The following is a 14228-nucleotide window of genomic DNA, read 5'->3' on the forward strand; positions in this document are numbered from 1 at the left end:
AATCATTGTAAAATAAGTTAAAGGACACGTGTCATAAACGTTCCACTCGGTGGCGAACAAGTCATCGACATACAACTGGCTCAGCGCAACGATGATAGATATACTGACAAGATGCATATCTCTCCGCACTAACAATGGGAGTCGTCCACGAAGCGACAGGACATGCTGTCTAGCTCCCGCCTATCCTTTCTTTGTATTGGTGGAAACATGTCATTGTAATGCATATTTTAGTATTCGATTAAGGTTGTTGACATCAACCGCCTATATTCAATGGGGAGATATGCTATGCTACTATAGCCTCATATCATGAATATGTGTAGGCATCTGGGGACAACGCCGATATAACGTATTTTTTTTCTCTCAAAGTTGCCGGGATGTCACGTGTTCTACTTATATCGATACAATTGTAACAACTTAAAAAAATACGAAACTTCTATTCGATCAAATAAACCGCACGTAGTAAATAAGGCATTCATTTTTTTGTTGACCAAATTCGACCTCAGTACAAAAACTTCTTCCTTGGTCGGCGAAAAAACGCCGATTTTCCTCTTCCTCGCTGCCAGTACCCGACGTCACTTCCTGGTTTGTGAAATGGCGATGTTCATGTTGTAAACACAAGTCGAAAGCCACGATTCCAGTCTACGTCTCTAAACGTATCTAATTTTGGTGATCCTGTCAAGGTAAGCGAAACATGCATTTAATCAGAGTGAGTTGTATGGTCTATTTTTGTCAGACCTTCGTCGCTTACTTGAATTATGCATAGGGATGCACCAAAGTTAGCTAACCAGCCTGCCAGCGTGTTGAAAACGTTTGTTTTTGTCAATAACTTAAAGCCAGCTACACCATCAGCCACATATCCCTACAGAAATATGCAACATTTTATGAAAGCCACGTATTCGTTTAATAGTAGCTAAGTGACTAATCCAGCTTTGTGTCGTGTGCACTCCCAGCCAGTGACCCCATCACCGTAATCATGCCGGAGGAAGAAGAGGCAGCGACGGCTGCGACCAGCGCCGATGGGGTGGTGGGTCTGGAAGAACCCAAGAAGATGACCAGAGAGGATTGGAGGAAGAAGAAGGAGTTAGAGGAACAGAGAAAACTGGGAAATGCTCCTGCTGAGGTAGATGAAGAGGGAAAGTAAGTAAAATTAGCTGGACCAGTTCACATCAGAGTGGGGCTGGCAGACAGCCAGAGGAATAATTCAATGCATGCAAGCAACCTGTGACAAGATGTTTGCCCAGAACTGGACCTCATAGTCTCTGTCTGTTTCTATATAAAGAGTGAAAATCCTCCATGTTTTCCAGTCCTTTGGGCTAGCTAGTCACATCATTCCACACAGAAGAAGCCAGTGGGCCAGTGAGTTCTCCTTTTGTGGAAGCATTGTGTGCTGACTAATTGTTCTTCCTCTTGTTTCCAGGGACATCAACCCTCACATTCCCCAGTACATCTCCTCAGTGCCCTGGTACATCGACCCCTCTAAGAGACCCACCTTAAAGCACCAGAGGCCCCAGGAGGAGAGGCAACAACAGTTCTCCTCCATTGAGGAGTGGTACAGGAGAGGGGTGCAAGAGGTGAGCAGATTGTGTTGTAATTCAGCTGTCTTCCATTGTAAAGCCTTAACTACAATAAATACTGTTGTGCATGTAACAATTAAAGCCACGAGCTGAGTTAAGGCATAATTCAGTTGTCTTCCGTTCCAAATCCTTAAATGTATGCCTAACCCCTGTATCTCTCTGTAGAAAGCCATCAGCACCAAGTTCAGAAAGGGAGCTTGTGATAACTGCGGTGCTATGACACACAAGAAGAAGGACTGCTTGGAGGTGCTTACCACATTTAGTTTTATTGTCTGCAACCCAAGTGGCATCCTATTGCCTTTTTAAAAGTAGTGTGCTATATAGGGAATAGGGTGCTGTTTGGATGTAACCAGAGTATTATGTGCTTGGTTTGGAATCAATGATGATGCTCCACATCTGACTATCTACCTATCCATATATCTATCCATTCATCCATCCCTACCCTTACCCCTTTTCAGCGGCCCAGAAAGGTGGGGGCAAAGTTCACAGGTAACGGCATGGCCCCCGACGAACACAGCCAGATCTCTCTGGATCTGGACTACGATGGGAAGAGGGACCGCTGGAACGGCTACGACCCTGAGGATCACATGCGTATTGTGGAGGAGTATGCCAAAGTAGACCAGGCCAAACAAACACTGAAATCTCAGAAACTCCATGAGGAGTTGGCTTCAGGGAAACTCACGGACCAAGCAGTAAGCCATCAGATTTTCTCACGTAGCTGTGTTGGATACCACTGATTATTCTACACACTAAATATGTTGCAGAAGACTGCAAATACTGCATTAAATATTGGTCATTGGCACATTATCCAAAATTAAATAAAATACATTTGGTTGATTGGTTAATATCAATCTAGTAGGTAAACGCATGCTATGTGTCAGTTTTCTGCTGGTGTGTGTTGATATACTCTTCTCTGTTTCCTGTAGAGCTCCTCAAGAAAGTGGGATGATGGCGAACGCACACAGGAGCAAAACAGTGAGGATGAGGATGAAGATAAGTACGCTGATGACATCGACATGCCGGGACAGAACTTTGACTCCAAGAGACGAATCACAGTCAGAAACCTGCGTATCAGAGAAGACATCGCTAAGGTGAGTCCAGTCATAAATGTTGAAGGTGTTTTGATGAAGAAGTATTTGTTAACTTATGCGTTTGTGTACTTTGCGCTCCGTAGTACTTGAGAAATCTGGATCCAGACTCTGCTTACTACGACCCCAAGACTCGAGCCATGAGAGAGAACCCCTACCAGAACACTGGCATGGTTCCTGAAGAGTAGGTTACGGTTCTTTTAACTATAGTGCTGAGCGACTAACCAACATGTAGGTTATTTTTTCAGTTTAAAAGAAATTGACAAAAGTTGGTTAAACCATTTGAATACCATTTAGTTCTTTTTTTGTGTGTGTGTGTGAGGTCAATGCGATGATGACTTGGAATTAAATAATAAAGTCTTAAAATAAAATGGAATATACACAACAACTCTGGGTGCTCCCGAGTGGCGCAGCGGTCTAAGGCACTGCATCTCAGTGCTAGAGGCGTCACTACAGACACCATGGTTCGATTCCAGGCTGTATCACAACCGGCCGTGACTGGGAGTCCCATAGGGCGGGGCACAATTGGCCCAGCGTCGTTAAGGTTTGGCCGGAGTAGGCCGTCGTTGTAAATAAGAATTTGTTTTTAACTGACTAGTTGCCTAGTTAAACAAAGGTTTACTAAAATAGTAACGTTTTTTTTTATTTATGTGAGTAAATGATGGTTAAATAAGTGATAAGCAGTAATGAGCAGTCACTACCATCAGGGGACTTTATTCTGTGTTGTTACAGCATTAAACCCACATAATGCATAGTGCATTTAATGTGAGAAATGAAAAGCCGGGATTATTGTATAATAATCAGAACCGACCTTAACACGCACTAATCTCTCAGCACTATTTAGCTAATGACCCCCCATGAGAAAAACCCCTATCAGAACACCGGTATGGTGTCTGAACAAAGGGTTACTATTCCTTTAACTAACAGTCTAACTTCATGTCATGAATCTCTAATTACATATCATGAGTCTTAAACCACGTGTTATGATTTTGTAATTACATGTTCCAAATCACTAAACACGTGTCATGAATGCTGAAGTGAAAATGCTAATCTTTTCTTTCACTGTGTCTTTTGGATGTGTCTGAAAGAATGCTTTGCCGTCACTGAGAGATCTCCTAACTGTCTTCCTAAATGTCTGTGTCGTGTTTATTTGGCAGTGTGGGGTTCGCAGGAGACAACTTTGTACGTTACTCTGGAGACACCGTCACCATGGCACAGACACAGCGTGAGTCACACAGTCTCTCTTTCCTGCCAACAACCCAACGAGGTTTCCTCTGAGTTTCTAAACACAGGGACCCAACATCGCAAGATGTAATTCTTCCTAAATTGTTAATTTTCTCGATTTCTAAAGGCACAACATAGGCTTGAGCCAATGTCTTAAAGGGATACTTCCCGAATTTTGGCAATTAAGCCCTTTATCTACATTATCTAGTCAGATGAACTTGTTGGTACCATTTTTTATTATCTGTGTCCAGTATGAAGGAAGTCTAGAGGTAGTTTCGAGAGCCAATGTTAACTAGCGTCATGCTAGCTGTTCCCGTAGACATCCAGTCATTGAGCTAACGCTAGTTAGCAACCTCAAACTGCACGTATAGACAAAAATGGTATCCACACGTTCATCTGACTCTATGGAAGTAGATAAAGGGATTCATTGCACAAATCCAGAATTATCCCTTTAAGTAACTGAACATGTTTTTAATCCAACCTCGTCAAAGTGAAAAACGGACACATTTGAATTTGTCAAAAAAGAAGTTATATCGAGGTATTTCTATTGGACAACCAGTTTCTACATACACTATATATGCAAAAGTATGCGGACACCCCTTAAAACGTGTGAATTCGGCTATTTCAGCCACACCCGTTGCTGACAGGTGTATAACATTCAGCACACAGCCAAGCAATCTCCATAGACAAACATTGGCAGTAGAATGGTCTTACTGAAGAGCCGTCAGAGGATGCCTCCTTTCCAACAAGTCAGTTCGTCAAATTTCTGCCCTGCTAGAGCTGCCCCGGTCAACTGTAAGTGATGTTATTATGAAGTGGAAACGTCTAGGAGCAACAACAGCTCAGCCATGAAGTGGTAGGCCACACGAGCTCACAGAACAGGACCGCAGAGTGCTGAAGCATGTAGCACGTAAAAATAGTCTGTCCTTGGTTGCAATACTTACTACTGAGTTCCAAACTGCCTCTGGAAACAATGTCAGCACAAGAACTGTTTGTCGGGAGCTTCATGAAATGGGTTTCCATGGCCGAGTAACAGCACACAAGCCTAAGATCACCATGCGCAAGCCAAGCATCGAGTGGTGTAAAGCTCACCGACGTTGGACTCTGGAGCAGTGGAAATGCGTTCCAACATCTAGTGGAAAGCCTTCCCAGAAGAGTGGAGGCTATTATAGCAGCAAAGGAGGGACCAACTCCATATGAATGCCAGTGATTTTGGAATGAGATGTTCGACGAGCAGGTGTCCACATACTTTTGGTAATCTAGTGTATCTTCATATTAAACCATATTTGTTAATATTTTCTCTATCTCCCAGGAGATTTCCCCACTTCTTATTTATTAGGCTCATAAAATGGTATCCATAGAGAGAGTATCCTAATGCCAATATTCTTCACAGTTAGTCTAGCAAAGGGATTGTATGGAACTAAACATACTTCCTCCCCTCTCATCTCCTCCCCACTCATCTCCTCCATCTCTCCAGTCTTTGCGTGGGAGGCCTATGATAAGGGCTCTGAGGTGCACCTCCAGGCCGACCCCACCAAGCTGGAGCTGCTGCACCAGTCCTTCAAGGTCAAGAAGGAGGATTTCAAGGACAAACAGAAGGAGACTATCCTGGATAAGGTACAGAATAAATGCACTGCACTCCATCCTTAACAGCCTCATTTTCAATGTAGATAAACTGCATGCAGAAAGTTGTGAAGCCCATAAAAGTGTCATCAATGTAATGAACATGATTTCAAATCCTACTGTCCATTTTTGATACAAAGTACTCCTTTAACTGGGAAATGTACAAATATTGAATTTCAATTCCAAAGATGAAATGTTTTTACAATTCCAATTCAAACTGTCCAAACAAGTCTAATTCAATTCTATAACTTAAAGATAGTTGGAATTCAAATTGAATTCAATGTAAATTATTCATTTTGAGTGAATTAAAATTGTAATTTCAAATTAAATTGGAATTGACCCCATCCCTGTCATACATTAGTTAATGATATAACTGTTTCATTCTTGTTTGTTTGTTGATGGTCCCATTGAATGACTGTTACTCCTGTGTGTTCTGACTGCTACTCCTGTGTGTTCTGACTGCTACTCCTGTGTGTTCTGACTGCTACTCCTGTGTGTTCTGACTGCTACTCCTGTGTGTTCTGACTGCTACTCCTGTGTGTTCTGACTGCTACTCCTGTGTGTTCTGACTGCTACTCCTGTGTGTTCTGACTGCTACTCCTGTGTGTTCTGACTGCTACTCCTGTGTGTTCTGACTGCTACTCCTGTGTGTTCTGACTGCTACTCCTGTGTGTTCTGACTGCTACTCCTGTGTGTTCTGACTGCTACTCCTGTGTGTTCTGACTGCTACTCCTGTGTGTTCTGACTGCTACTCCTGTGTGTTCTGACTGCTACTCCTGTGTGTTCTGACTGCTACTCCTGTGTGTTCTGACTGCTACTCCTGTGTGTTCTGACTGCTACTCCTGTGTGTTCTGACTGCTACTCCTGTGTGTTCTGACTGCTACTCCTGTGTGTTCTGACTGCTACTCCTGTGTGTTCTGACTGCTACTCCTGTGTGTTCTGACTGCTACTCCTGTGTGTTCTGACTGCTACTCTTGTGTGTTCTGACTGCTACTCTTGTGTGTTCTGACTGCTACTCTTGTGTGTTCTGACTGCTACTCTTGTGTGTTCTGACTGCTACTCTTGTGTGTTCTGACTGCTACTCCTGTGTGTTCTGACTGCTACTCCTGTGTGTTCTGACTGCTACTCCTGTGTGTTCTGACTGCTACTCCTGTGTGTTCTGACTGCTACTCCTGTGTGTTCTGACTGCTACTCCTGTGTGTTCTGACTGCTACTCTTGTGTGTTCTGACTGCTACTCTTGTGTGTTCTGACTGCTACTCTTGTGTGTTCTGACTGCTACTCTTGTGTGTTCTGACTGCTACTCCTGTGTGTTCTGACTGCTACTCCTGTGTGTTCTGACTGCTACTCCTGTGTGTTCTGACTGCTACTCCTGTGTGTTCTGTGTGTGTGTCTCAGTACGGGGGTGAGGAGCACCTGGACGCCCCCCCCAGAGAGCTGCTGCTGGCCCAGACTGAGGACTACGTGGAGTACAGTCGTCACGGTGCCGTGCTGAAGGGACAGGAGAAGGCTGTGGCACGCTCCAAATACGAAGAGGACGTACTCATCCAGAACCACGCGGTGAGGCGTCCAGAACCGATTAACCCCGTAGAGATGAGCACAGTCAGAATGGTCTCTGGTTAGACAGGAACCTTTTGGAGTGTTCTTGAACAGCCCCCTTGTGGAGGAGCACAAGTGCTGGTGTTTTTACAATTACTTTGTCAGACAATAACAATTAAAGTGTTCAAGAACTGTGCCAACTAAAAAAGAGTAAAGGACAGTATTAAGGTAGCATCTATTCAGATGTGCATATGTAACAGTATAGCTTCCATCCCTCTCCTCGCCCCTACCTGGGCTCGAACCAGGGACCCTCTGCACACATCAACAACTGACACCCACGAAGCATCGTTATCCATCGCTCCACAAAAGCCGCGGCCCTTGCAGAGCAAGGGGAACAAATACTTCAAGGTCTCAGAGCGAGTGATGTCACCGATTGAAACGCTATTAGCGCGCACCACCGCTAACTAGTTAGCCATTTCACATCGGTTACACATTCTTACAGAGGTTTCTGGGTTTTTGCTTTGCAGTGTATCTGGGGGTCGTACTGGAGAGAAGGCTGCTGGGGCTTCAAGTGCTGCCACTCCATGGTCAAACAGAGCTACTGCACCGGAGAGGCTGGCATCAAAACTACAGTCAGTATTCTACTAATCATCTGTCATGTTTGAGCCTTGGGTAATGTGATTTCCGTAGTCAATTATAGACACTGAAGTTTTTTTCCCGATGAGATGATTGACAGGTATCTCCCCCTATAGAGCTCCTCGGCCTGTGTTCCGTTTGAGGAGGGACTTGAGCAGGAGGAAGAGGAGGAGCCTAGGACTCTACTGGAGATGCACAGAGAGAAACTTAAAGAGAAGAAGAAGAAGAAGCAGAAGAAGAAGAAGAAGAAGCACGGCTCAGACAGCAGCGACTCTGAGGAAGATGAGGAAAAGAAGAAACAGAAACTGAACAAGGTGAACTTTGACTTCTTTGCGTTGATGTTCATGTGCATGCCTGTGTGTTTATGTACATGTCAGTCCCCTTTGCCTATGTGTGTACTACTACCTGACTATATCTCACCCCCCTATCTCATCCTCCTACCTCCCCTTACCCCCTACCTTCCTCTCTCCCCAGGCCCTGGCTGCAGAGGACGTGCGTCTGAAGCAGGTAGAGGAGATGATGAAAGTGGATGAGAGGAAGAGGAAGTACAACAGCCTGCAGGAGATCAAGGAGCCCACGGAGGAGGAGATGGAGGCCTTCAGGATGAAACGCTCCAGGGAAGACGACCCCATGGCCAACTTCCTGGAGCTGGGGCAGTGATAAGAGGGATAGTGACAACCCCATACTCTACGCTCGCCCCTACCTACAGTATACCCTCTACCATCTCCTCCCACCCCTGTACCCCTTCTCCTCTCCTCCCACCCATGTACCCTCTCCTATATCCCTACCCCGTGTACCCGTCTCCTCCCACCCCTGCACCCTCTCCTATATCCCTACCCCCTGTACCCGTCTCCTCCCACCCCTGCACCCTCTCCTATATCCCTACCCCCTGTACCCGTCTCCTCCCACCCCTGCACCCTACCCTTTACTCTCCCAAATCCCTTCCCTCCTCTCCTACCCCTACCCTCTCCTCCTACCTCTACCCTATCCTCTCCTATACCCCTCTCCTCCTACCCTCTCCTATACCCCTCTCCTCCTACCTCTACCCTATCCTCTCCTATACCCCTCTCCTCCTACCTCTACCCTATCCTCTCCTATACCCCTCTCCTCCTACCCCTACCCTCTCCTCCTACCTCTACCCTATCCTCTCCTATACCCCTCTCCTCCTACTCCTACCCTCTCCCCCTACCTCTACCCTATCCTCTCCTATACCCCTCTTCTATACCCCTACCCTCTCCTCCTATCACACTCTGGAACCCAACCTCCTGTTCTTTGCTTAATGTTCTTACTCTTCAAGATCATGGTTGTCTTTTTATTATTAAGTCTATCAATGTGGTAGAATGTTATTTTCTTTCATATTTGTACATGTAGAATGGATTTTGAACTTTCCGTTTATCCAATAAAAAGCATGATTTCCCTTGGTTCTCTTTTACCGGTATGAAACACTAGCACAGGATACCGCGCGGTAAAACACCGTTTCCCATTCATTTCAATGGAAGGAAAGCGGAGAGGGCGGTGTGAAGTTGGCGGAAAAAATGCAACTTTTACCGACTTTATGCAAATCACCAGCGGCAACCGCTGGGCGATGACCAATCATATCGAGTGGTTCTGATGAATTTGAAGCTATGCGACCCAAGGCTGGAGACTTTCTTCAGGGAAGATGGCTGACAAGAATACTAGGGTGGAAGCAAATGTAAGTGATAACGTCATAACGAATCATGGCAAAAAAATTTTTACAGTTGACAAGAATATGTTAGTTAATGTAGAGACAAACGATTATGCATATTTTTTTATCATAAAGTTAATTTACGAAAATCGCGATTTAGCAAGCTAGCTGACTAGCTAACATGGGTGTTGTGACATGGAAATAAAATTGTAATTGTAATTCTGGTTGTTTGTTTTAGGGACTCCTGAAACAACCAGCAAACCAGGCTGTAGTCTTGTGAAACAGTGGATGTAAAGAATCTAGCTGACTAAAGCGTTTACTGCAAATTGAATGTACAATTGTGTAAGCTTGCTTTGCTAATATTTGCCATGCAATGCAGATAGATGAAATATGTAGCTAGCTAGCTACAGTCGTGGCCAAAAGTTGAGAATGACACATATTAATTTCCACAACGTTTGCTGCTTCAGTGTCTTTATATATTTTTGTCAGATGTTACTATGGAATACTGAAGTATAATTACAAGCATTTCATAAGTGTCAAAGGCTTTTATTGACAATTACATAAAGTTGATGCAAAGAGTCAATATTTGCAGTGTTGACCCTTCTTTTTCAAGACCTCTGCAATCTGCTCTGGCATGCTGCCAATTAACTTCTGGGCCACATCCTGACTGACGGCAGCCCATTCTTGCATAATCAATGCTTGGAGTTTGTCAGAATTTGTGGGGTTTTGTTTGTCCACCCGCCTCATGAAGATTGACCACAAGTTCTCAATGGGATTCAGGTCTGGGGAGTTTTCTGGCCATGGACCCAAAAGATCAATGTTTTATTACCAGAGGCACTTAGTTATCACTTTTGCCTTATGTCAAGGTGCTCCATCATGCTGGAAAAGGCATTGTTCGTCACCAAACTGTTCCTGGATGATTGGGAGAAGTTGCTCTCGGAGGATGTGTTGGTACCATTCTTTATTCAAGGCCGTGTTCTTGGGCAAAATTCTGAGTGAGCCCACTCCCTTGGCTGAGAAGCAACCCCACACATGAATGGTCTCAGGATGCTTTACTGTTGGCATGACACAGGACTGATGGTAGCGCTCAACTTGTCTTCTCCGGACAAGGGTTTTTCCGGATACCCCAAACAATCGGAAAGGGGATTCATCAGAGAAAATGACTTCAGCAGTCCAATCCCTGTACCTTTTGCAGAATATCAGTCTGTCCCTGATGTTTTTCCTGGAGAGAAGTGGCTTCTTTGCTGCCCTCCTTGACACCAGGCCATCCTCCAAAAGTCTTCGCCTCACTGTGCGTGCAGATGCACTCACACCTTCCTGCTGCCATTCCTGAGCAAGCTCTGTACTGGTGGTGCCCCGATCCCGCAGCTGAATCAACTTTAGGAGACGGTCCTGGCGTTTGCTGGACTTTCTTGGGCGCCCTGAAGCCTTCTTCACAACAATTGAACCGCTCTTCTTGAAGTTCTTGATAAACCGATAAATGGTTGATTTTGGTGCAATCTTACTGGCATCAATATGTGCCTGTGAAGCCCTTTTTGTGCAAAGCAATGATGACGGCACATGTTTCCTTACAGGTAACCATGGTTGACAGAGGAAGAACAATGATTCCAAGCACCACCCTCCTTTTGAAGCTTCCAGTCTGTTATTCAAACTCAATGACAGAGTGATCTCCAGCCTTGTCCTCATCAACACTAACACCTGTGTTAACGAGAGAATCACTGACATGATGTCAGCTGGTCCTTTTGTGGCAGGGCTGAAATGCAATGGAAATGTTTTTGGGGGATTCAGTTCATTTGCATGGCAAAGAGGGACTTTGCAATTAATTGCAATTCATCTGATCACTCATCATAACATTCTGGAGTATATGCAAATTGCCATCATACAAACTGAGGCAGCAGACTGTGAAAATTAATATTTGTGTCATTCTCAAACCTTTTGGCCACGACTGTATGTTCTTATTGTGCAGTGGAGGATAAAAAATACCTGTATGCCTATGGATGTGTAGCTAGCTACCTAGCCGATCTGTGTATGGACCCAAACGTTTGGTATATGTTATTAGTTAAGAACCTAGCAATGATCCTCAGCTATCATAGCCAGTTGTATCAACTTCAAAACAGTCTGAATGACATTAATGAAGCCTATGGATTGAGTAGAATATAATATAACTTTGTGCCAAGGATGCAAGTCGTATATACATCTAGTTATTACCTCGCATGAGATCTCCACATTGTAGCCTGTACATTTAATATATTCACTGATCATGTACTCTACCTTGGCAACGGTAAGGTATGAAAGACAGATTATTTTTCAGTCATATCCAATACCAGGAGAATCACATTCCAGTCTTTGTATGATGCTGTGTCTGCATGTATTTATTACAATTATACACTTCAATAGTGTATGTCAACCATTGATGTCCTGGGATATCAATGGTTACACATTGTAACTATGCATTAGACTAGAAACCTGATTTAACTACTTAAAGGCTGATTTGTAAATCTCATATATGGAAATATAATTGAAAACTGTACACTACACTTCCTATGCATCATGTAAATACTCTAAAACTGGTTCATCTCTATCTAATGCCCTTCATCTGATCAACAGGATAGGTGTAGTATTAAATCAAATGAGACTTAATTTCAACCAGTAGAGAATGTAAAAAGCTTTATTGAAAGTACATTATCCAAGGGTTATAAATACATGAATTACAAATATAATTGTAATATTATAAATACAAGTTGAATCTGTACTTCAATGCACATCTGTTGTGCATTATAAAAACAGGAAGAAATGTGGCGAGAGGTGTAACAGACAGAAAGGGAAAGAGGTATGAACTTAGGAGCAGGGAAGGCAGCATATGATTAATGAACCAGTGCAACTAAAAATATTTTCTCAGTTCATCACAATTACATAATAGTGTCTCCAGTCAGCCCGAAGGTTATCTTAAGAGCGGGTGAGGTGGCGATGATGGGAATGGGGGTTGGCATCCTCTCTCACATCAAAACATCTGCAGACGAGAGACAGATGGAGAGAGAGAGAGCATGTTTAAGCCCTGTTTTTATTGTTAGTCATCATAATCATCAGGAGGTGAAATGCAAAACTGACCTTGGATCATTAACTCTCGGACTACTGCATCTCTATCTGTATTTCAATGTAAAGGATCTCTTTAATAATACTTCCTGTTGACCCGACCATGTGACCTCTCACCTCTGATCATGCTGTGCCCTCTATGTAGCCAGTCCTAATGCCTCAGGGGTTCACCGACACTGCTGATATAACCCTAGAGGATTTAGGGAGAAGAGGAGAGAGGGATGAAGTGAAGGAGAGTGACTTGTTGAGAAGATAAGGTAGTTAAAGAGACAGTGTTCAACAACAATCTGTGTGTGTGTGGCCTCATCTGGTGTCCACACCACACCAAGTGACTGCAGAGTACTTTATGCTGAAAAACATGAACGGACACACGAGGACAAACAATATAGCGTAGTTATAGATTTAATTAAGTGTCTTACTATTCTCCATGGTTGGCCCTCTTGCCTATTCTTTGAAGGTGGAAGGAGCCACAGTTATACACCTGAGCCTGCTTACTACACAACACAATCTATCAATCAGATTGATACATGAGCGTGTAGGTGTGAGTTATAGGGTATCTAATTGTTCTACATTTTTTCAATATGGGTGATTTAAAATAGCCTGTTTTGGTTTTGTACAGACATCACACCCTTACCAAAACAGCACCCTCACCTGAGAAGTAGAAATCAAAGGGACAGAAACTGGGAATTGAATAACTGCAGATGACAGCTACGTAAATGGAATACTCTTATTGCAATGTGAATTAATCTTAAAAAGAGCCTTTGGTTGTGCATAGTGTAGTCTATGGTGTTGCCAGGGAACAGCACCTTCTTCGAAGAAGTAGGAGGTGAAGATCTCCCGCACACGGATTGCCTCTTGCTGCGTTGTTGGACCCCATGCTTGAAACATCCTGCAGAGCAGCAGACTGATATTGAATTCATTTAGTTAGCTATCTATACAGTATGTGAAGTTTGCTAGATAGCTAGCTAGCCAACTAGCTATCACATTTAGCAGCTCATTTGAGTTAGCCTGCACTGTAGGTAGTTAGATAATAATACATCATTGTTTTACATTTTCGAAATGGATTGACTTACTTGAATAGGTTCTCCTAGGCATGTGGACAACTGGAAACAGGGCAGCAAAGTTTGTTTGTCAGCAGAGCGTTTTAGAGGATATTACTATTGAACTATGTACCCATTTAATAACCAAACCTTCATACAAACTTGCTTTGCTGAATTCTTGACACAATCGAGCATGCTGCCAGCACGCCCACAAGCGAGTCACAATGGGCGGCCTAAGCCGCACGTGGCAATTTACTGCTATCTAGTGTACATTCACCGTTAGTGACAATTGGTGGAATAAATAATTTTATATATTCCCATTCTGTTCGTGAATTATTTTATCTCAGTACGCACTGAAAATGTAATATATCAATGAAAGTATAGGTGATGTAAGTGCTGTGTAAACAAAATAAATTGGCTAACACTTTTAGTACCTAAGAAGTGCCAAGCACTGCAGACAAATAGTTGCGGCAAAAATACTTTGCTTGGCCCACGTCTGGTATGGGTTTGTGCTTGTCTCATCAGTGGAACCTGAAACAGGACGTGGGAGAGAGACAACAGGACAGGGGGAGAGACAACAGGACAGGGGGGGAGAGACAACAGGACAGGGGGGAGACAACAGGACAGGGGGAGAGACAACAGGACAGGGGGAGAGACAACAGGACAGGGGGAGAGACAACAGGACAGGGGGAGAGACAACAGGACAGGGGGAGAGACAACAGGACAGGGAGAGAGACAACAGGACAG

At 43.9% G+C, this 14228-nt stretch overlaps 1 protein-coding gene across 1 annotated transcript; it reads left to right on the forward strand.

Annotated features, from left to right (window-relative positions):
• The first annotated feature begins 190 nt into the window (after window positions 1-190).
• slu7 (SLU7 homolog, splicing factor) lies at window positions 191-9103 on the forward strand. Its single transcript, XM_055927728.1, has 13 exons — window positions 191-680; window positions 951-1137; window positions 1418-1571; window positions 1740-1820; window positions 2033-2266; window positions 2501-2665; window positions 2749-2846; window positions 3820-3887; window positions 5364-5503; window positions 6906-7067; window positions 7574-7678; window positions 7799-7996; window positions 8157-9103. The coding sequence occupies exons 2-13, from the start codon at window positions 974-976 to the stop codon at window positions 8340-8342; spliced, it is 1755 nt and encodes a 584-aa protein (XP_055783703.1). The 5' UTR covers window positions 191-680; window positions 951-973; the 3' UTR covers window positions 8343-9103.
• The last annotated feature ends 5125 nt before the right edge of the window (window positions 9104-14228 follow it).

The sequence above is a fragment of the Salvelinus fontinalis genome, chromosome 6 (genome assembly GCF_029448725.1).
Source record: "Salvelinus fontinalis isolate EN_2023a chromosome 6, ASM2944872v1, whole genome shotgun sequence".
Classification (NCBI taxonomy): Eukaryota; Metazoa; Chordata; class Actinopteri; order Salmoniformes; family Salmonidae; genus Salvelinus; species Salvelinus fontinalis.